Raw genomic sequence first — 23986 nt, 5'->3', positions numbered from 1 at the left:
ATACCCAGTAATGGGATGGCTGGGTCAAATGGTATTTCTAGTTGTAGATCCCTGAGGAATCAGCACACTGACTTCCACAATGGTTGAACCAGTTTACAGTCCCACCAACAGTGTAAAAGTGTTCCTATTTCTCCACATCCTCTCCAGCACCTGTTATTTCCTGACTTTTTAATGATCGCCATTCTAACTGGTGTGAGATGGTATCTCATTGTGGTTTTGATTTGCATTTCTCTGATGGCTAGTGATGGTGAGCATTTTTTCTGTGTTTTTTGACTGCATAAATGTCTTCTTTTGAGAAGTGTCTGTTCATATCCTTCGCCCACTTTTTGATAGGGTTGTTTTTTTCTTGTAAATTTGTTTGAGTTCATTGTAGATACTGGATATTAGCCCTTTGTCAGATGAGTAGATTGCAAAACTTTTCTCCCATTCTGTAGGTTGCCTGTTCACTCTGATGGTAGTTTCTTTTGCTGTGCAGAAACCCTTTAGTTTAATTAGATCCCATTTGTCAATTTTGGCTTTTGTTGCCATTGCTTTTGGTGTTTTAGACATGAAGTCCTTGCCCATGCCTATGTCCTGAATGGTATTGCCTAGGTTTTCTTCTAGGGTTTTTATGGTTTTAGGTCTAACATTTAAGTCTTTAATCCATCTTGAATTAATTTTTGTATAAGGTGTAAGGAAGGGATCCAGTTTCAGCTTTCTACATATGGCTAGCCAGTTTTCCCAGCACCATTTATTAAATAGGGAATCCTTTCCCCGTTTCTTGTTTTTGTGAGGTTTGTCAAAGATCAGATAGTTGTAGATAGGTGGCATTATTTCTGAGGGCTCTGCTCTGTTCCATTGGTCTATATCTCTGTTTTGGTACCAGTACCATGCTGTTTTGGTTACTGTAGACTTGTAGTATAGTTTGAAGTCAGGTAGCATGATGCCTCCAGCTTTGTTCTTTTGGCTTAGGATTGACTTGGCAATGCGGGCTCTTTTTTGGTTCCATATGAACTTTAAAGTAGTTTTTTCCAATTCTGTGAAGAAAGTCATTGGTAGCTTGATGAGGATGGCATTGAATCTATAAATTACCTTGGGCAGTATGGCCATTTTCACGATATTGATTCTTCCTACCCATGAGCATGGAATGTTATTCCATTTGTTTGTATCCTCTTTTATTTCATTGAGCAGTGGTTTGTAGTTCTCCTTGAAGAGGTCCTTCACATCCCTTGGAAGTTAGATTCCTAGGTATTTTATTCTCTTTGAAGCAATTGTGAATGGGAGTTCACTCATGATTTGGCTCGTTGTTTGTCTGTGATTGGTGTATAAGAATGCTTGTGATTTTTGCACATTGATTTTGTACCCTGAGACTTTGCTGAAGTTGCTTATCAGCTTAAGGAGATTTGGGGCTGAGATGATGGGGTTTTCTAGATATACAATCATGTCATCTGCAAACAGGGACAATTTGACTTCCTCTTTTCCTAATTGAATACCCTTTATTTCCTTCTCCTGCCTGATTGCCCTGGCCAGAACTTCAAGCACTATGTTGAATAGGAGTGGTGAGAGAGGGCATCCCTGTCTTGTGCCAGTTTTCAAAGGGAATGCTTCCAGTTTTTGCCCATTCAGTATGATATTGGCTGTGGGTTTGTCATAGATAGCTCTTATTATTTTGAGATATGTCCTATCAATACCTAATTTATTGAGAGTTTTTAGTATGAAGGGTTGTTGAATTTTTTCAAAGGCCTTTTCTGCATTTATTGAGATAATCATGTGGTTCTGTTTATATTCTGGATTATGTTTATTGATTTTTGTATGTTGAACCAGCCTTGCATCCCAGGGTTGAAGCCCACTTGGTCATGGTGGATAAGCTTTTTGATGTACTGCTGGATTCGGTTTGCCAGTATTTTATTGAGGATTTTTGCATCAATGTTCATCAAGGATATTGGTCTAAAATTCTCTTTTTTTGTTGCGTCTCTGCCAGGCTTTGGTATCAGGATGATGCTAGCCTTATAAAATGAGTTAGGGAGGATTCCCTCTTTTTCTATTGATTGCAATAGTTTCAGAAGGAATGGTACCAGCTCCTCCTTGTACCTCTGGTAGAATTCGGCTGTGAATCCATCTGGTCCTGGACTTTTTTTGTTGGTAAGCTATTAATTATTGCCTCAATTTCAGAGCCTGTTATTGGTGTATTCAGAGATTCAACTTTTTCCTGGTTTAGTCTTGGGAGGGTGTATGTGTCCAGGAATTTATCCATTTCTTCTAGATTTTCTAGTTTATTTGTGTAGAGGTGTTTATTGTATTCTCTGATGGTAGTTTGTATTTCTGTGGGATCGGTGGTGATATCCCCTTTATCATTTTTTATTGTGTCTATTTGATTCTTCTCTCCTTTCTTCTTTATTAGTCTTGCTAGCGGTCTATCAATTTTGTTGATCTCTTCAAAAACCAGTTCCTGGATTCATTGATTTTTTGAAGGGTTTTTGTGTCTCTATTTCTTTCAGTTCTGCTCTGATCTTAGCTATTTCTTGCCTTCTGCTAGCTTCTGAATGTGTTTGCTCTTGCTTCTCTTGTTCTTTTAATTGTGATGTTAGGGTGTCAATTTTAGATCTTTCCTGCTTTCTCTTGTGGGCATTTAGTGCTATCAATTTCCCTCTACACACTGCTTTGAATGTGTCCCAGAGATTCTGGTATGTTGTGTCTTTGTTCTCGTTGGTTTCAAAGAACATTTTTATTTCTGCCTTCATTTTGTTATGTGCCCAGTAGTAATTAGGAGCAGGTCAGTTTCCATGTAGTTGAGTGGTTTTGAGTGAGTTTCTTAATCCTGAGTTCTAGTTTGATTGCACTGTGGTCTGAGGGACAGTTTGTTATAATTTCTGTTCTTTTACATTTGCTGAGGAGTGCTTTACTTCCAACTATGTGGTCAATTTTGGAATAGGTGTGGTGTGGTGCTGAAAAGAATGTATATTCTGTTGATTTGGGGTGGAGAGTTCTGTAGATGTCTATTAGGTCCGCTTGGTACAGAGCTGAGTTCAATTCCTGGATATCCTTGTTAACTTTCTGTCTCGTGGATCTGTCTAACGTTGACAGTGGGGTGTTAAAGTTTCCCATTATTATTGTGTGGGAGTCTATGTCTCTCTGTAGGTCTCTAAGGACTTGCTTTATGAATCCAGGTGCTCCTGTATTGTGTGTGTATATATTCAGGATAGTTAGCTCTCCTCGTTGAATTGATCCCTTTACCATTATGTAATGGCCTTCTTTGTCTCTTTTGATCTTTGTTGGTTTAAAGTCTGTTTAGTCAGAGATTAGGGTTGCAACCCCTGCCTTTTTTTGTTTTCATTTGCTTGGTAGATCTTCCTCCATCCCTTTATTTTGAGCCTATGTGTGTCTCTGCACATGACATGGGTCTCCCAAATACAGCACACTGATGGGTCTTGACTCTTTCTCCAATTTGCCAGTCTGTGTCTTTTAACTGGAACATTTAGCCCATTTACATTTAAGGTTAATATTGTTATGTGTGAATTTCATCCTGTCATTATGATATTAGCTGGTTATTTTGCTCATTAGTTGATGCAGTTTCTTCCTAGCCTCGATGGTCTTTACAATTTGGCATGTTTTTGCAGTGGTTGGTACCAGTTGTTCCTTTCCATGTTTAGTGCTTCCTTCAGGAGCTCTTTTAGGGCAGGCCTGGTGGTGACAAAATCTCTCAGTATTTGCTTATCTGTAAAGTATTTTTATTACTTCTTCACTTATGAAGCTTAGTTTGGCTGGATATGAAATTCTGGGTTGAAAATTCTTTTCTTTAAGAATGTTAAATATTGGCCCCTACTCTCTTCTGGCTTGTAGAGTTTCTGCTGAGAGATCAGCTGTAGTCTGATGCACTTCCCTTTGTGGATAACCCGACCTTTCTCTCTGGCTGCCCTTAACATTTTTTCCTTCATTTCAACTTTGATGAATCTGACAATTATGTGTCTTGGAGTTGCTATTCTCGAGGAGTATCTTTGTGGCATTCTCTGTATTTCCTGAATTTGAATGTTGGCCTGCCTTGCTAGGTTGGGGAAGTTCTCCTGGATAATATCCTGCCTGCAGAGTGGTTTCCAACTTGGTTCCATTCTCCCCGTCACTTTCAGGTACACCAATCAGATGTAGATTTGGTCTTTTCACATAGTCCCATATTTCTTGGAGGATTTGTTCATTTCTTTTTATTCTTTTTCCTCTAAACTTCTCTTCTCACTTCATTTCATCCATTTGATCTTCCATCACTGATACCCTTTCTTCCAGTTGATCGAATCGGCTACTGAGGCTTCTGCATTCGTCACGTAGTTCTCGTGCCGTGGTTTTCAGCTCCATCAGGTCCTTTAAGGACTTCTCTGCATTGATTATTCTAGTTAGCCATTCATCTAATCTTTTTTCAAGGTTTTTAACTTCTTTGCCATGGGTTTGAACTTCCTCCTTTAGCTTGGAGTAGTTTGATCATCTGAAGCCTCCTTCTCTCAACTCGTCAAAGTCATTCTCCATCCAGCTTTGTTCTGTTGCTGGTGAGGAGCTGTGTTCCTTTGGAGGAGGAGAGGTGCTCTGATTTTTAGAATTTTCAGTTTTTCTGCTCTGTTTTTTCCCCATCTTTGTGGTTTTATCTACCTTTGGTCTTTGATGATGGTGACGTACAGATGGGGTTTTGGTGCGGATGTCCTTTCTGTTCGTTAGTTTTCCTTCTAACAGTCAGGACCCTTAGCTGCAGGTCTATTGGAGTTTGCTGGAGGTCCACTCCAAACCCTATTTGCCTGGGTATCAGCAGCGGAGGCTGCAGAACAGCGGATATGGGTGAACAGCAAATGTTGCTGCCTGATCGTTCCTCTGGAAGTTTTGTCTCAGAGGAATACCCGGCCGTGTGAGGTGTCAGTGTGCCCCTACTGTGGGGTGCCTCCCAGTTAGGCTACATGGGGGTCAGGGACCCACTTGAGGAGGCAGTCTGTCCGTTCTCAGATCTTTAGCTGCGTGCTGGGAGAACCACTACTCTCTTCAAAGCTGTCAGACAGGGACATTTAAGTCTGCAGAGGTTTCGTCTGCCTTTTGTTCGGCTATGCCCCACCCCCAGAGGTGGGGTCTACAGAGGCAGGCAGGCCTCCTTGAGCTGCAGTGGGCTCCACCCAGTTTGAGCTTCCCATCCACTTTGTTTACCTACTCAAGCCTCGGCAATGGTGGGCGCCCCTCCCCCAGCCTCACTGCCGCCTTGCAGTTTGATCTCAGACTGCTGTGCTAGCAGTGAGCGAGGCTCCGTGGGTGTGGGACCCTCTGAGCTAGGCAAGGGATACAATCTCCTGGTGTGCCATTTGCTCAGTTGGAAATGCAGAAATCATTCATCTTCTGCTTCACTCACACTGGGAGCTGTAGACTGGAGCTGTTCCTATTCAGCCATCTTGGCTTCACCCCCCTCTAATTGTAACTTTAAGTAACTTAAAAAAAAAAACTATCATCTATATTGGAAAAAAATCTGAACAGGCCAAAAAAAGCTGAACCAGGTTTTTGAGCATGAGAAGATTGAGATTTTGTTGCCTTGAATTTTTTGGATATCATTTTGATCTTTTTTTTTTTTTTTTTGAGATGGTGTCTTGCTCTGTTGCCCAGGCTGGAATGCAGTGGCGCCATCTCGGCTCACTGCAACCTCCACCTCCTGGATTCAAGTGATTCTTGTGCCTCAGCCTCCCGAATAGCTGGGATTACAGGTGCCCACCACTCTGCCTGGCTACTTTTTGTATTTTTAGCAGAGACGGGATTTCACCATGTTGGCAAGGCTGGTCTCCAACACCTGACATCAGGTGATCCACCCTCCTTGGCCTCCCAAAGTGCTGGGATTTCAGGTGTGAGCCACCGTGCCTGGCTCATTTTGATCTATTTTCAAAAGTACTGTTATATGTGCATTACAAAAAGGTTGAGCAAAACAGAACTGTGTAAGATATACACTATTATTTGGTGTGCACTGGACAGATATGCAACATACCTAAATTTAAAAAATTATTTTTTGCCTCAATAGGATAATATTCCATTGTTCTCAACTTGCTTTTTTGTCCTAAATTTTTTGTGAAATAAATTCAGTTTCAGTACATATAAATTTACCTCACTTGGTCTATATTTTTGCAAGAGTTTCTGTTGGGTAATATCCTAGAAGTAAGATTTCTAGTACAAAGAATACACATGTTTAAAATTTTATTTTGCCTCCCAAGAAAGCTTGTGCCCATTTCACCACCCCTCACATGGAATGGGAATGAAAGATAAAGTTTCTGAAACATAGGTACATGGAGATTCTCCCCGGTTTTGATAGGATATAATTTAAAATCACGATCAGAAGGTTGCTCAGCTGGCTTGGGGAGGAGATGCCTTCTAAAGTCAGAATCCTGTAAGGTATTCCTGCCTAACTCTTCAACTCCGTTCTCTACCCAGAAGAGAAAAAAGGGGTATATGTGTTTGTGTGCGTGCGTGTGTGTGTGTGTGTGTGTGTGTGTGTGTGTGTGTAGAAATATATCTCCTCTGCAAAGGATCCCTCAAAATGCTGAGTGTAACAAAGGGCAGATTTTTGGAGTCAGAGCTGCAATTAAATTTCAGCCCTGTCTCTCAATAGCAGGGTATCTTTAAGCAAAATGTTTAACATTTCTGACCTGTGTTTTATCATCTGTAGCAAGGGGATAATCACACCACCTTACAGGGTTCACTGTGAGAATTAAATGTGTTACTTAACACAAAAGGCTAATAAATGGTGAGGACTAAGAGCTCAATTAATGGCTACCATTGAGACCTGAGAAAGGGTGATTATGACCAAGCCACGGGCACCTTGGAGGGTAAAGTTTTGCCCACTTTTGCAGAAAAACATGAGACAATCACTAACAGTCTAGTTAAGATATGCTTTGTGGGCTGGGCACAGTGGCTCACACCTGTAATCCTAACACTTTGGGAGGCTGAGGCAGGTGGATCACCTGAGGGCAGGGGTTCAAGACCAGCCTGGCCAACATGGTGAAACCCTGTCTCTACGAAAAAATACAAATATTAGCTGGGCATGGTGACACACGCCTGTAATCCCAGCTACTTGAGAGGCTGAGGCTGGAGAATCACTTGAATCCGGGAGGCAGAGGTTCATGCCACTGCACTCCAGCCTGGGTGACATAGCAAGACTTCATCTCAAAAAAAAAAAAAAAAAAAAAAAAGATATGCTATGTAACACTATACCTTCCCCACCTACATGCAGGAACCCTCTTTGATTTTCACCATAACAATTTTATCACCTTCTCATATGCATCATTACTCATTTACTATGCTTATTGTTTATGTCCTTTCCTAGGGTGTTCCATATGAACAAAACTTTATTCTTGTTCACTAAATTTCAACATCATCAGGGTAGCTGAAAACAAAGCCTAGCACATAGTAGGCACTCTTAATGAATGAATTTCTCCTTAACATTTCTTAAACCCATTCAGAAGTATTGGCAGCTAATAATGCCAGCCCTTGGACACTGAGCACGCCCAAAATAACCGAGGCTCAGCTTGGGGTAACACAGAGTACTGGGCCAGGAGCCAGAACCTTCAGGTTCTCTCTTGGCTTTTGCCAGTTCTAGGGCTGACCACTCACAAGCTGGATTCTTGGGTAATTCGTGTAACAACTGAACTCAAGTTTTGTAAAAAAACTAAAATTAGCAATGGCTACCTGTCATGACTCCCTTATATTATGCAGGGATTCTGTGAGATTATCTTATAAACTCTGGATTTTTGTCTGAGGCATAGCAAGAAAAAATGCTTTTACTTTTCATGGGGACCAAAAAGCAAAAAATAAATAAGAGAAAGAAAGAAATGGGAAATGGCAGGTTTTGCTGGACTCTAGCCCAAGCCCAAGACTCTTAGGTGGTATCAGGATCTGAACAAATTTTTAGAAACTACTAACCCTGGGGGAAGGGCTTCCCCAAAGGCACTGTATCCCAAGGCATTAGGTGGAAAATGCTCATCAAATTTAAAGGCTTATCCCTTGGCCCTACCTAGTATTTCTGGGCTATGCAATTTACGGATAGCTTCTGGGAATGGCAGCTTATAGTTGAGGTCAGAAGCTGGCTATCACCCGGAAGGACAGAGAAGAGAGGGGAGGGGAAGGGAAGGGAGAGCTCTGTGTGGTGGCAAGAGGGCTCTATAGGGATGCTCCAGCTTCTCAGAGCAGCATCCCTCAAGCTAAGACTTGGCCTGGGATTCCCCTCCCTCAAGGTGGAATGACGTCCAGGTTGACCTACAGACCCAAAAGTCTAGGATGCATATGTGTTTTGATCCTCACATCACCCCCATCTGCCTTTGTTTCTTCATGAGCCACACCTGTTCTCTAGTGCCTTCTGGAAAATAAAGCTTCCTTCCTGGTTTTCTACAGTGATGCTCCATCTCTCTTAATATAGCCTTCGGCCATGGGAGATAATTTACAAATTCTTAAATAATCCATAATCTCTCCCCCCGCTTCTGTCTTTACATAGGATTCCAGCCATGGTGGTGAACTAAGCCTCTTTGGAACCACCAACCTCACAAACTCCTTATGCTTCATTTGCCCCATTGAGAATCTCTGAGTATGATGAGAAACATTCTGATGACACTGTAATCCCCATGTAAATGGTGTAGAGACAGACAACAAGGTTGAGGATGTGCTATGTGCTATGATATATATTCCCCTCATGGGAATTATTAATGGCTTTGAGAAGTCCTGCAGTTAAAAAAAAAAAAAAAAGCCTGTTTAACGTTGTTTAACCCAGTAGTTCCCTAAATTATTAACTAAGAAACTGTGCTTTGCATAAATTGAGTGTAACACACTTCGGAAAATACTGATGTAAAGCGTAGGAACATTCGTGTGAACTCATGGGAAGGAAAGGAGAGTGCACTTCTGAGTTTCTATGTGCCACATTATCACATAGTTGTAGTGGTTGAAGTGATGGTTCCAGGCTGACCAAGGAAGGAAACTGTTTACCCTCTTGGTCAAATCTTTAACTTTGGAGTTTGAAGAGGTTATTTTATCAGATCACTCCAAGTAAACTAACACAGTGATTTATTCTGAATTAAATCACTTGAGATGCATCTATAAACCAGAATGCCAATGTGGCAATATCCTGAGTGATCAGGATCATGAGCTCTGGAGTCAAATAGATTCTGCTCAAATCCCAGCTCTCTGACTTACTGCTTATATGACTTTATGTGAGCCTTAGCTCTCTTATGAATAAAATATGGACAATAATACTATCTATGTCCTGAATTAATCTATATAAAGCACTTAGAACAGGAAACTTTTTTTTGAGCAGAGAATCAGAATGTGAAGTTACTATGTCTCGTGGTAAATATTTCTAGGCTGTGACAGTATCTAAAGATATAGACTTCAATATGGTTTGGCTCTTGTCCCCACCCAAATCTCATCTCAAATTGTAATCCCCACTTGTCAGAGTAGGAGCCTGGTGGGAGATGATTGGATCATGGGGGCAGATTTCTCCCTTGCTGTTCTCGTGATAGTGAGTGAGTTCTCATGATACCTGGTGGTTTTAAAGTGTGACACTTCCCGCCACCCTCGTCCTCTCTCTCTCTTCTGCCACCATGTAAGATGTGCCTTGCTTCCCCTTCCCCTTCTGCTGTGATTGTAAGTTTCCTGAGGGGTCCCCAGCCATGCAGAACTGTGAGTCAATTAAACCTCTTTCCTTTATAAATTACTGAGTCTCCAGTAGTTCTTTCTAGCAGCGTGAAAATGCACTAATACAGCCTTACTCTGCTGTAGAATAACTTTTTTTTTTTTTGCTTTTTGTTTTTTTTTGAGACGGAGTTTCACTCTTGTTACCCAGGCTGGAGTGCAATGGCGCGATCTTGGCTCACTGCAACCTCCGCCTCCTGGGTCCAAGCGATTCTTCTGTCTCAGCCTCCCAAGTAGCTGTGATTACAGGCGCCCACTGCCACGCCTGGCTAATTTTTTGTATTTTTAGTAGAGATGGGGTTTCATCATGTTTGCCAGGCTGGCTTTGAACTCCTGGCCTCAAGTGATCCGCCAGCCTCGGCCTCCCAAAGTTCTGGAATTACAAGAGTGAGCCATCACGCCCAACCTAGAATAACTATTAACTGAAGAATATGGGACTGAGAGCAAACAATGAGGTGGATAATTTTATTCACCAGAAACTTTCTAAAAAGAGAAGAGCCACAGTGTCCAGTGGGCTTTATGAACTTTGCTTCATGGATGATGAGGAAGGACCAGAGGTCCTAGAACTACTCGGTTTTTAATCCATCTTCCAGTGGCCCATGTTGTTAGAGAGCAAGGCCCAGAGGTGAGTTACAGCTGAGCACTAGGGCAATGTGTCCTGTGAAGAGGAAAGAGGACATAATAAGGAGAGCTCAGCAAGGATGAGGGAAAGTGGGAAGTGTTTTTAACAGCTGCTAAAAGTATGGAACTTAGAAGACAAAGAATTATGCCCCAAGAAGACTTCTGGGATGTTTTTTGTGGTACATGATATGAAATCCCTGAGTATTCCAGCTTTAAGGAAACCTACATGAAAGGTTGACATTGTTTCAAAGCTTCTAGCATTCAATTTGTGTTCCTTTGAGTGTGATGTCATGCTTATACTGAGATACATGCTTATACTGGGACCGCCAGATTTATTAGGGTTACACTGACCAGGTTTCTTTTTATTCTTTAATTTATTTGGGCCTCTCTTATTGCTGTTTCCCACCAGTCACTAGACTTGTTATTCATTGTAACAGCATGTGATTCATATCTCAAGATATATTGCAGTTTCCCATATGACATCTTATCTTACATTATTTGCATATCATATTACATTATCTCTTCTCTTATATATTAGAGAAGTGACTAGAGTTATTTTTATTTCCTCTGCAGAGTGCTGTAGTTTGAGAGCATGTCTTAGAGTTGGTTACTTCTGAGAAGAGTTCCTATATTTGGCTAATTCCACTGTACATAAATTATCAGTATCTAGAAATTTCAGTTGGCCTCTTCCATCAAGCCACATTCTGATTCAATTTTCAGGAAACTTAGTTTCTAAACATTCAGAAAGTTGGAGGGAGAGGCCATCTAGGGTATATTTAAGCATCAACCTGATTATAATTTTTTTTAATATGAGCTTAGATAGAATCAAATATAATTTGATAGTCTCCATTTTTTGCTGCAGAAGATTTTTGGTAATTTGGTCCAAAAGATGTATTAAAATGCTTAGAGTCAACCAGGACCAACCTGGTTTCCATTCTTCTGTCCCATGACCTCATTGGTTTAGTAATTTGGCCAGAGAGCATGGCCTGATTTTTTGATCAGAAGATATAGTCACCATACTCATGGAGGAAGGAATCAGGGACTGTGGGTTACCTGGTATAGAAGGACATAGTGAAGGAAAAGATAGAGAGGTTTGGAGTCTAAAGGATAAGGGATGTCCTATTTGTTAGTTTTTAAGGAGAAAGGAAACTGAACATTTGGGTATGCAAAGAAGTCAGTAGAAAGCGAGGGATTAAAGGTGGAGATAACCACTGAAGCAAGTTCTGGAGGAGACAAAGGTAGATTTAATCACAAAGCTGGGTGGGCCTTGGAGAGGAGGAAACACATGCCATTCTCAGGGAAGCAGAAGATGTAAGAAATATAAGGCATCTGAATTGAAGGAGTTTCTGACATGACCTACACTGTCTCAGCACAGTTAAGAAACAGTCGAATGACTGTGAGGAAAGCAAACGCAGGTTTGGGAGTGTGAGAACGGAAAAGAGGATAGTGAGTTGTTTAGGAAAAAATAAATAAGTTTGTGTCAACTTTGAGCCACTCTGAGGGCCTAGCTGAAGTTAGATAATAGGAATTAGCCCCCACCCCATCACTAAGTAGCATAATTGTCAGTGTCATCATACAGCAGCCCAGAAGCCAAGGAATGGATGGTTTGAGTCTGCCCAGCACTGGGGATTGGGACGTGCCTGTGGTGGAAAGTCAAGCTGTCTTCTTAGGGAATCTCTGGCTGGTGAGTGCCCTCTAAAATGCTTATCGTGGCACCAGACCAAGGCCAATGAACTAGAAGTTTGCTGAGGACAGAGAAGTTTTATTAGAGAGAATAGAAGGGAAGATAGCAGTCAAATTCAGGGATGATGACTTCAGAGTTTAATAATACAGACACGAAGCAGTTGGGAGTGATAATTCCAAAGTTTTCTGCAATGGAGATTTAGAAAAGAGTCAGAGAATACTGAGGTCTGAATGTGAAGGAAGTCATCCTTACGAACTTTGCTGTTACCCAGTGTCCCAGCTGGATGACAGGTATTTCGAGGAAGAGAATGAGTGACATGAATATGTGACATTTCCCCAACTCAGGTGACCACAAAACTGTTTTTCTTGTAAATGCCAGTATTCCAGAGATCACACTTTGGAGAACTCTGTTCTAGGGCTCATCATAGACTTTCCATTTGTTGAATGAATGAGTTAAAGGTAAGAAGTTAAGAGGCAGCCTGGGACAGTGTCAAAATAAAGAGAAGGCAAGTATGGTGTCTCTAATTACAGGAATCATTTTGAGCCTAGGCATCCCCTACTCTGGTACTTCCATCTCATGCACTGCCACCTTCTCTCCTGCATCCCTCTGTCACCTTCTTGCTACCAGTTGTGGGCCAGGGAGTAAGATTTATTTATTTAGCTATATCTGCTTATTACCTATTCCTTTCTTATGTTTGTAGATGGTTCTGTTCTTGCAGACTACCAAATAGATATGAGTGAAATCAAAGTCACTCTTCGGGGGTGACGGGTTGGCAAAGAATACCATGATATTTCGAAATCTTTTGTCCAGAGAGTCCTTGGGTCCCCAGGTGTCCTGCCCATTTACACATAATATGCATATACATATTTTTCACCCCACAGCCTTCTTTCCTCTTCCATTTAAGTTGGCTATGCTTATACCCACCCTCATTTCATGTCATTCTGATGGTAGTTAGCAAAGGAGGATAAGGAAGCAAATGGTATTTTACAAAGTATCATAGTAAACTGGTTGGGGAATTATGTGCTAGATTAATGCTGCTGCTGAAAATGGAAAACCAACCCTACCACCACCACTACCACCACCACTCCAACCCCACCTGATTAGGTGACTAGAAGACAGATAGGACAGATATCAGAAAGATCTTTGTAAGAAGAAAAATAGTACAGAACTCTTCACTAAGCAGAGGATTTGGTTAAATAACATACAAGATTTGGAATGGCTCTCAAGTAAATATCTGTTGCAGGGGACACCAGATTTGATGTAACCACGACTTCTGTTGCTTTGTTTTAGAACGCCAGCCAGGTCCCTCTGTGGCCAATTCCAATGCCCTCCCTTCAAGTTCAGCTGGGATCAGCAAGGAGCTGATCGATCTGCAGCCTCTCATCCAGTTCCCAGAGGAAGTCGCCAGCATCCTGATGGAGCAGGAGCAGAGTATTTACCGCAGGGTCTTGCCAGTCGACTACCTTTGCTTCTTAACACGGGACTTGGGCACTCCTGAATGCCAGAGGTCCTTGCCCTGCCTCAAAGCATCCATCTCAGCTTCGATTCTTACCACTCAGAATGGAGAGCACAATGCCCTTGAAGATCTGGTGATGAGGTTTAATGAGGTAAGAAGCCACTTTTTGATGTCTTGGTTTTTGACTCACCCATAAGTGATTTTCAAGCATACATCCCCTTCTAGGTTTGTCTGTTCCTGATATGTCTCATTTCACTCTGTCTTGCCACTTCCATGATGGCTGTTTTTCTTTCCAGGCAAAGAGACAGACATCACATTGCAATCCTTCCTCTCACTGTACCCCAACTTGCCCTTAAGCCTAATTGATCTCAACTCCATTCCATTGCATTACCCAGTCCACCAATCCTAGTCCCTTTGGGCACCAAAAATGCCAATCTCCAACCCCTTCCTCTCCCCTACCAACCCCTCATTCCCAAAGGTGCTTTTAAAACCGCATGTCTCAATTTTGAGTTTTGACAGCATGATCCCTGACCACATTCATATAACCAACCCCCTATCCCCCTTCCATTATTAGGACTCCCTCAGCAGAAACACCTAGGTCACCAGAGAAGGCAGGAAACATGGGGCAATTCATTGAGGCAGTGAATCACCTTGGTTCTCTCTCTGCGTCCCATGAAGATCTTCAGCCCCAGAATGTCAATCCAAAGCCTCTGAGACCACATTAGAAGCCAGTTCTGAAGAAGACAGGTGTGACTGGAGTCTGGGAATACTTAGGACAAAGCCATTGTGTGGGGCTCTAGGGACTCACTGGGAGATCAAGAGCCACTGGCTGACATCCCTGTGGCCCTGGGGCAGGGAGGAGCGGCAGGAAGGAGCAGGGAGTCTCCATGCAGTGCTGGGGTTGGGCCGACTGCACTCTTGGGCTTAAAAGGCATTTTCTCTTAGTAATGTAACCCACACCCAGAGTTTTCTACTCTACATTTTATGTTTTAGACTTAATTTCTTTTGTTTTGTGTATTCGATCACAACATTTTAATTGGTATGTTTGTTGGTTGTTAGTTGGCTGAACACAGAGTAGTTGCCTATTTTGGTCATTTAGTAAACTCTACCTAAATGCTAACAGGATATTCCTATTCTGAGTCATATATGTCTCTGATTGACTGAGGATCTGTCAGCCTCTGTTACATAAACACTTTCTGGCAAGGTGCGGTGGCTCATGCCTGTAATCCCGGTGCTTTAGGAGGGTGAGGCAGGAGGATCACTTGAGGCCGGGAGTTCAAGACCAGACTGAGCAAAATAGCAAGACCTTGTCCATACAAATTTAAAAATTAGCTGGGCATGGTGGTGCACACCTGCAGTCCCAGCTACTGTGGAGGCTGAGACCCTGTAAGGATCCCTTAGCCCAGAAGTTTAGAGGCTTCAGTGAGTTAGGATCACGTCATTGTACTCCAGCCTGGGTGACACAGCAAGACACCATCTTTAGAAAAAAACACAAAACACTTTCTAACTGTAGCTCACTTTGCAGCCTTCATAGCTTGCCAATCAAAATCCTGATGATGGTTGTAAATGTCAGTGACCATGATAAGGCCCATGAATACAGCCAGTGTTAGAGGCTGAGCTCAAGCGGTTCTGTATCCAGACATGTCCTGAACACCAGTCTATCTGGCACTGTTGTGCTAACCATTTTATATGTACCACTTACTTGCTCCTTACAACAACCTTGGGAGACAGATATTGTCATTAGCCCCATCTTATCAATGAGAAACTGAAGTATGTGGAGATGAAGTTATTTTCCCAAGATTACACAAGTGGTAGGTGGCAATTTTGGTTTAAGGCCACAAAGTCAGGCCCTGGGCTTTGAATAACTATAGGATGCTGCTTTCCACCTGCAGCAGGATTGCACTGGGGTGTGGTGCCTGCTAAAACTGCAGATTCCTGGTCCCACCCCAAACTGAGTAAGACAGAATCTCTGGGAGTCCACATGAGAGCTTGCAAACCTCACTGCCCCAAAGTTGTTTTTAAAAATAAATCTCCTGATGTTCTTGATTTTCCTTACTGATAAAAATGGGATGGAAAAATGAAAGTTCCAGTAAACTGAGTGATTTTATTAGTGGATTTCACTGTATTTCATGAATTATTTTAAACTTCCAGATCTACCCACTCTCACATCGTTAGGACCCTATCTTGTCTTTATTTTTAAATTTCGACCTGAACTTAAAAGTGAATTGCCAAAACTTTTAAAATCTAATTTTAAATTAAACTTGGATTTCTTCCATTCACTTCCATAAACTTGGGAATCAAAGACGAATCAGTGATTTCACTAATTCAGAGTTAGTGATGATATGACCTACAGCTGGGTAGAGGCAGGCTTTGGACTATCTCTGAAAATAGTTTAGCTAAGCAACTTCAGAACGTAAACAAGATTTCTGGGAAAACACTTAAACTACTTAAGAGAACAGTCTGTTTCAAGTATTCTCAAGCATCTATTTTCATACAAATTATGGGTATGCTGATTAAAAATCAGTCTTACATAGTCAGATCCCAAATGATCTCTACTAGACAGTACTGGAATAGCTAAATTCTAGTTCTTTTGTATACCTTAAAGTAGAAAAGATCCATTACATCAAAAGAGAATTTTCAAATTCAGATTTTTCACCTATTTTGAATGACCTTGCCTTGAAATTAGCATGGCTTTACATACTGTAAAGAAAAGGAAGAAATGGAGTTTGCATTTATTTAATAGATGCTCTGGACTGGACATTTTCACATTTCTTAAAATCTCATTCAATTCTTATGACAGTTGTCATCATCCCTGTCTTGCAGATGAGGAAAGTGAAGCTTAGGCAATAAAATAAATAATGATAGTGTTGGATTATGGCCCATAGAGTAAAATAAATATTTTCGAATCGATACCGATATAAATACATCAGTACGGTGGGGTTGGGGAGTAGGGACAGCACTTACTTATAGAAAAATTTCAATTAATAAATGTAGAAAGAATGAGAAAAATAGAAAATCATCATTAGAATACTACAGTAATAACTGTCACAGGCAGGAGCTACTGATGAATTCTAAAATTATTGGGCAAAAGTAAGTTTGATGAGAAATAGGATATCTGCAAATAGTCTCAAAGCATCTCTCCACAAGATATTTATTAATACAAAGGGGAAAATAGAACAGTGGAGAAACCTGGTAGACACTGGCTTGACCAAGTGATCAAGGCTAACATGATTAGTAATGAGACATGTCAACATATGCCTCCTGATATGACGCCCTGAGAAAGGCAGGACTTCATCTCTATAGAGTTCTTGCCAGAAACACACCACATAAATCTAGTAATGAAAAAAATATCAGGCAACTCTATATTGAAGGACATTCTACTCTTCAAAAGCATCAAGGTCATAAAAGGTAAGAAAATTTGAGGAACTGTTAAAGGCTGGAGGAGACCAGGAGACATGACGACTAAATGCAGTGTGGGATCCTAGTGGATCTTGGACTAGAAAAAGACATTAGTGGAAAAACTGGAGAAACTCTGAGGCTTATAGTTTAGTTAGTATGATTGTATCAATGTTAATTTCCTGGTTTTGACAATTGTGCTATGATTATGAAAGATGCTAACATTAGAGGAAGCTGAGTGAAGGGTGTACAAGAACTCTCTGTACTCTGTACTTTTGCAACTTTTCTGTAAATCTAAAATTACTTCAAAATAAAAAAAGAATTTTAAGCAGTGAGCTCAGAGAGGTTGAGTCACTTGTCTAAGTAGCTGAGTGGATATCAGAATCCAGATCTTTCTTCAAAGTCTGTCTCTTCTTACCCAGCTGCTTCTCTCTTGTTAAATTATCAGGTTCAAGTCTGTAGTAAACCCTGACTTGCTAATTGAGAATTTAATTAGCCTTGGGTATCCTTTCCCTCTTCCCTCCCTCTCTTTCTATTTCTTTTCTAAATCTTGTGTGTGTCTATCTTTTTTCTACTTCTCTTTCTGATTTTTATCCAGTTTCCCATTACCTAGGTTCCTGCCATCACTCCCTCATTCATTCATTCATTCACTCAAGAGATTTATTTATTTCAATTTTTTAGTTTTAATTTTTGTGGGTACATAGTAGGTGTATATATTTATGGGATAGAGAGGATATTTTGGTACAGGCATACAATGTGTAATTACATCAGAGTAACTAGGGTATCCATCATCTCAAGCACTGATCCGTTGTATTAAAAACAATCCAATTACACTCCTTTTGTTATTTTTAAATGTACGATTAAATTATTATTGACTACAGTCACTCTTTTGTGCTATCAAATACTAGATCTTACATTTTTTTCTAACTATTGTATGTACCCACTAACTATCCCCACTTCCTCACTCCCCTCTACTACCTTTCTCACCCTGTAGTACCATCCTTCTACTTTGTCTCCATGAGTTCAATTGTTTTAATTTTTAGCTCCCACAAATAAGTGAGAACACACAGAAGTTATCTTTCTGTGCCTCGCTTATTTCACTTAACATAATGACCTTCAATTCAATTCATGTTGTTGCAAATTACAAGATCTTATTCTTTTTTGTGGCTGAATTATATATATATGTGCTACATTTTCTTATCTATTCATCTTGTTGATGGACACTTAGGTTGCTTCTAAATCTTGGCTATTGTGAATAGTGCTGAAATAAACATGGGAGTGCAGATATCTCTTCGATAGATTGGTTTTCTTTCTTTGGGGTATATACCTAGAAGTGGGATACTTATTGGCTGGGCATAGTAGCTCATACCTATAATCCTAGCACTTTGGGAGCCTGAGGCAGGCAGATGGCCTGAGCCCAGGAGTTTGAGACCAGCCTGGGGAACATAGCAAAACCTCATCTCTACAAAAAGTACAAAACATTAGCCAGGCATGGTGGTGCATGCCTATGGTCTCAGCTACTTGGGAGGCTAAGGTGGGAGGATTGCCTGAGTCTGGGAGGTCGAGACTGCAGTGAGCCGAGATCGTACTACTGTACTTCAGCCTGAGCGACAGAGTGAGTCCCTGTCTCAAAAAACAGACACATTGAGCACCTACTGTTCTCTAGTCTTCTCTTTTTTTCCATTGGCATGTCAAACATATTTTTTAAAAGTAAGAAATTAACAGTATATGGTGAAAATTGACTTTATCAGCCCATACTTTGATTCTTCCAAAATTGGATACACAAAATAAATGCACTTTCCTCAGTGGAAAGAAGATGTATTTTCCTTGGAACGTTATAGTATCTTAAAGACAAGAAAGAGAATATTAGCTCCATTGCCGGTGCTAGTCACTTGGGGTGGGGGGAAGTGAATGCATTTACTCATGCATCCATTCAGTTAATCCAGCGCCTCTTAGAAGCAGTGTACTGTGGTAGATACGCACTAAGGAAAGTAAATAGCAGTCTGCCAGAAGCTACGAGACATGGACACAAATATCTACCAAAAAAGGCAGAAAGTAAGTGCAGTCAGAGTGGCACCAACAGAGAAGGCTGGGGTGTCCAGGTGGGTGACAAGAGCTCATTCTACTGAGCCCTGGAGTCTGGGGCTGGGTCTTGAGAGATGAGAGGAATAGAGGGGGAAGTTCATAGGAAATGGAAGGCAGTCCAGACAAGAAGACAATCAGACAGTTTTTGTCATGAGCAAGACTCATGGTTTAGGGAGGCAGCTTGTTCCAGATTGCCCCCAGAACCACGCTTATGAGCTAGAAGTTTCTATATTCTAACAACTCTCTATACAATAACTTAACCGTAATGTGGGAAAAAGGAAGAAAATTCCTAATGCTTTTTGGGCAGTTTTGCATAATGTTTATTCTTAGGAAAGCATGGTTAAAATGCAACTCAAAGTACGACCGTGAAATTACTGAAAAGGTTCAGCTTACATTAATGAAGGCCTAGAGATAAATCATTTAAAATCAGTTTGGATTGTGGCTTGGAAGCAATGTTTCCTCACCATTCCCCCTTCTCCTGCCCTGTTAGACTGTGATGCACACGCTAGAGAAACTTCTTAAAGGCAGTCTCTCTTTATCCTTGAAAAGAAACAGAAGCACAAGGAGGGGTCAGTCCTCAGGCAGAGCTAGTCAAGATCTGTGTTGAATGTAGGCTTCACCCTGCTTTGCTTAGTTTGAGAGACAGGTCTTCCCGAACTTTCTTAATCTGGACACCTCTCTGTAGTCATATTCCTGATCTAAAGCTCTTAGAAGCCAGTGTTCTTTCTCTCTCCTTTCAGGTGGAGCAGCCTCACTTCTTGACCACCCACGAAATCTCTCACTTTGACAGTCTGAAATCATATTGTTCTTTTTTCCTATCCTTCGTCTTCCTGCATCTAGCTTATACCTCTAGCCCACATTCCTTTTGATCTTACTTTTTAAAAATTCCTCCTAAAATAAATTCCCAAGCCCTTTATCTTTTCTAGAGGAAATGCAGAGGCATTTTTATAGACAATTTTACCAAAAGATTACATACTTTAGTGCATACAGGTGAGAAGAGAGGAGAGGCAAATTGAGATTACAGGGCATCCTTCCTCCCTTCACTCCCTCTCCCCTCTTTCCTGAGAAGCACCTTGGTGGAACATGGAGTGAGGGGGAGGATCTTGGCATCACAGTTCTGAGTCGCTGGTTCTCAAACCTCATGTCTCCTTAATATGGCCTTTGCTCTTGTTGTGTTGTTCACCAGTGATGATTTTGGGGGTTGGAACCCTTCATTGCATCTATAGCTGGTCCTTGGGATCTATCACACAAGCAAATTTTTGACTCCATAACCTGTCACCACCCACACCACTTCCAGGCACTCTTTTGTGGAACAGACATTTGATATCTGTGGCTGGAAAGTGATTTTCAAGGGGCCAGAAGCAGGTTCACTTTTTTCTATGTCCTAAGAGGGCAGTTTTTGCTTGTTGGGTGGTTCTTGGCAACACCATTCAGCAGGGCTCCTCTTTCAGACCAGCTGGTCTGAGGGCAGGTCATGAGCCCTAGATTGAGACCCCCAGTTCTACTGAGACCCCAGCAGCCTCTACAAGGCCTCCATGTGGCTCTGCCCTGGGTGTCTTTTCCCCTCCAGCATTCTGTGTGGTCAACCTGAGCATTCATCAGCTAGCTTCCCTGAGCCACGCAATCTTGGGCAGCCCAAAGTGACAATCAGTTGTTGCTTGTTCCTTCTGTCCGGTAGGTTTCACCAGATGTCAATTCAACAGTTTAAAAGCCATCCTCTCTATAAAGAATGCCAAGGTGCAGCTTAACTTCCTGGTAAATAATAGTAAGAATAAATAAACCATCTGGTCAAAGAAGAGCCGTTTGAGCTTTCAGCTAGAATTCCTTATATACTTCATAGCAGTGATGATCGCTTTGGCAGATTCCAGCATCTAAAAGCCTGTCTGGTCATAGCTATGGAAAGACCATTTCAGCACAGTAAGCAGAAAGCATAGCATATTATAATGATGTGAGGCAGTGTCATGTCCAAATAGGTTCTTTCACTTGAAATGTTTTAGAAAAAATACTGGTTTTTGAATTTGTATATTGAACCATGTTTAGAAACGTCTCAATCAAAGTTTTCCCCCTCTTTTATAAAAGCAGACAGCAGAGCAAATCATCTGTTCTGGGCTGCTTTACAAACTTCCTTCCTCAAATCTGAACACTCACAGGATAAATTGCTGATAAAAAGCCCCTCGGGGTAAGGGAAATTTCAGCTCACTTTGGAAAATCAAATTTTTCCTTGACAAAGCACATCTCCCCTCTGAGAGCAGATGTTGTATTCTTTCCCTGGAACATTTCACTGCACATTCCAGGAGTAACAGATATTTTACTCCAGAAATTTCTCGACTAAAAAAAATACAGTAGGCAAATAAACTACAGAAACTCAGCAGTGCAGGGCGGCATCCTAAGTGTAAGGTTATCTGTAGATGGCACTTCCATCCTGAAGCTGATTGACAGCAAATCATGTCTCGTGGTTCCTGGCAGTCAGCACCCACACAGGGCTTTCCTCACCCAGAGTAACACGTAGGGCTGAGAAATAAGAGGGGCACTGAGGCTTGACATCATTCAGGTGCAGCTCTGGAGTCAGGCTGCCTAGGTTCTGATCCACCATTCCCAGCTGTGCAACCTCAAGCCAGATACCTATCCCTTCATCTTTATCTTATTTTAGGTTTTTTTTTTTTTTTTTTTTTTTGAGACAGAGTCTCTGTTGGAGTACAGTGGCTGATCTTTGCTCAGTGGAGCCTCAGCCTCTCAGGCTCAAGCGATCCTCCCTCCTCAGCCTCCCAAATAGTTGGGACTACAGGTGCACACCACCTCGCCCGGCTAATTTTTGTATTTTTAGTAGAGATGGGATTTCACTGTGTTGTCCAGGCTGGTCTTGAACTCCTGAGCTCCAGAGATCCACCTGCCTTGGCCTCCCAATGTGCTGGGATTTCAGACGTGCGTCACCACACCCAGCCTAATCTCTCATCTTTAAATGGGGCTAATAATATATCTACCCCAAATGCTTTATATGAGTATTCAGAGAAATGACATGTTTAAAGCACTTATCAGGGACCAAAGACACAGTAGTGGTTTGATGTTAGTTACCAAAAAAAAAAAAAAAACCACTAACATAACTGCATTATTAGAATAACTAATGATAATAAATTCCATTTTTTGTTATTATAGTCACCCCCACTTAACAGGTGAGAAAATTGAGGCACAGAGAGACTAAATGAATGACCTGTGGTTTCAGAGCTGGCAGTTGAACCCAGGTGTTCTGGCTTCCAGAGCCAGCATTCTTGGCTCATCTGCTTGGTACTTTTGAATCAAAAGCTGAGGGACCTTCTTTCCACCACTCAATTCTCTTACTCTAAATAAAACCATTTTCCTCGCAATAGGATTCAGAATTTTTTTATGATTTCAATATGTGTAAAAATGTTGACCTGTTTGTTGATTTTAACCTATGTGCTAACTTCCTGATATTGTAAATGCAGCATCTCCTTTGAACTAGGAGACTGTGGCCCTTGAAATAGGGAGGACAACAGCATCTCAATGTCTGAGAACATTAGAGCATGGGGGATAATTTATCATTTCCACAGCACCAGGCAGAAGGCAGATTTCAGATTTTTGGCTTTTCAAGTTCCCTTCTTGGCTCTGAGGTTTCCTTTAGTGTGAAATGCCTGAGAAAGATTGCCCCCAAAATCTAAAGGAGTTTATTTATATCCCTCTCTTGACCACGTCATTTCTACTACATTTTTCCTCCTCTCTCTCTGTTCATTCCTATTTTACATGAAACCCACTCCCTTAGCAGTGGTGGTGCTACGATTTGAATGTGTTTACCCCAAAACTCAGGTGTTGCCACTGTGGTGGGATTAAGAGTTGGGACCTGTAAGAGGTGATTAGGCCGTGGGGGCTCCTCCATCGTCAATGGGATTAAGGCCCTTGTAAAAGAGGCTTCATGCAGCATTCAGCTTACTTGCCCTTTCACCTTCTGCAATGTGAGGACACAGTGTTCCCTTCAGAGGATGCAGCTGTCACCAGACAATTGAAATTGTTAGCACCTTGTGGAGCTCCCAGGCTCAGAACTATGAGAAAATAAATTTTCACTCTTTATACATTACACAGTCTGTGGTATTCTGTTACAGCAGCATAAAATGGACTAAGACAGATAGCTTTGAAATTCAAAATCTTAAGTCCTACCTGTGCTCCCAGTTGGGGCAGCAGGAGGAGGCAGTGGGAAGGGGCTGCCTTGCACCTTGTCAGACAGGACTGGCACACATGCACTCATTCTTCGTCTAATGTGACTTCCTTGAACAGTAGTTCTCACTGATCAGCAGACTGAAGACAATGGGATCAGAATATTTTTAAAATGCACACGTATCTGTAGCCCACCCCCAAGAGATTCTGCCTCCTGGGATGCAAGGTGGGGCCCAGGCATTTATAATTTTAAAAAGCTCCATGGGCCGGGCGCGGTGGCTCACGCCTGTAATCCCAGCACTTTGGGAGGCCGAGATGGGTGGATCACGAGGTCAGGAGATCGAGACCATCCTGGCTAACATGGTGAAACCCCGTCTCTACTAAAAAATACAAAAAAGAATTAGCCGGGCGTGGTGGTGGGCGCCTGTAGTCCCAGCTACTTGGGGGGCTGAGGCAGGAGAATAGCGTGAACCTGGGAGGCGGAGCTTGCAGTGAGCCAAGATCGTGCCACTGCACTCCAGCCTGGGCGACAGAGCGAGACTGTGTCTCAAAAAAATAAAATAAAATAAAATCATATAAAGTTCCATGAAGGCCAGGCATAGTGGCTCACTCCTACTATTCTAGTAGTTTGGGCATCTGAGGCAGGAGGGTTGCTTGGGTCCAGGAGTTCAAGACAAACCAGGAGTTCAAGACCAACATAGCAAGATCCTGTATCTACAAAAAATTTAAAAATTGACAGGGCATGGTGGTGCATACCTGTAGTTCCAGCTACTGGGGAGGCGGAGGTGGGAGGATCATTTGGGCCCAGGAGTTGAGGCTGCAGTGAGGTAGGATCATGCCACTATACTCCAGTCTGAATGATAGAGTGAGACCCTTTCTCTAAAATTTAAAATAACAAAAAGGAAAAAACATAACTTTACGAG

The 23986-nt window shown here is 41.7% G+C and overlaps 1 protein-coding gene across 4 annotated transcripts in view; it reads left to right on the top strand.

The window, feature by feature from the left end:
* PLCE1 (phospholipase C epsilon 1) overlaps positions 1 to 23986 on the top strand; it is a 350498-nt gene that overhangs the window by 173744 nt on the left and 152768 nt on the right. For all 4 annotated transcript variants that reach the window (XM_032136433.1, XM_032136449.1, XM_058436200.1 and 1 more), the window contains one exon: positions 13253 to 13569. In XM_032136433.1, coding sequence (XP_031992324.1) covers positions 13253 to 13569 — 317 coding nt within the window. The remainder of the gene's footprint in view (positions 1 to 13252; positions 13570 to 23986) is intronic.

The sequence above is a fragment of the Hylobates moloch genome, unplaced genomic scaffold, assembly GCF_009828535.3.
Source record: "Hylobates moloch isolate HMO894 unplaced genomic scaffold, HMol_V3 SCAFFOLD_3, whole genome shotgun sequence".
In the NCBI taxonomy this organism is placed as follows: Eukaryota; Metazoa; Chordata; class Mammalia; order Primates; family Hylobatidae; genus Hylobates; species Hylobates moloch.
Note: the sequence above shows the minus strand (reverse complement) of the source record. Positions and strands in the feature narration are given on the sequence as shown.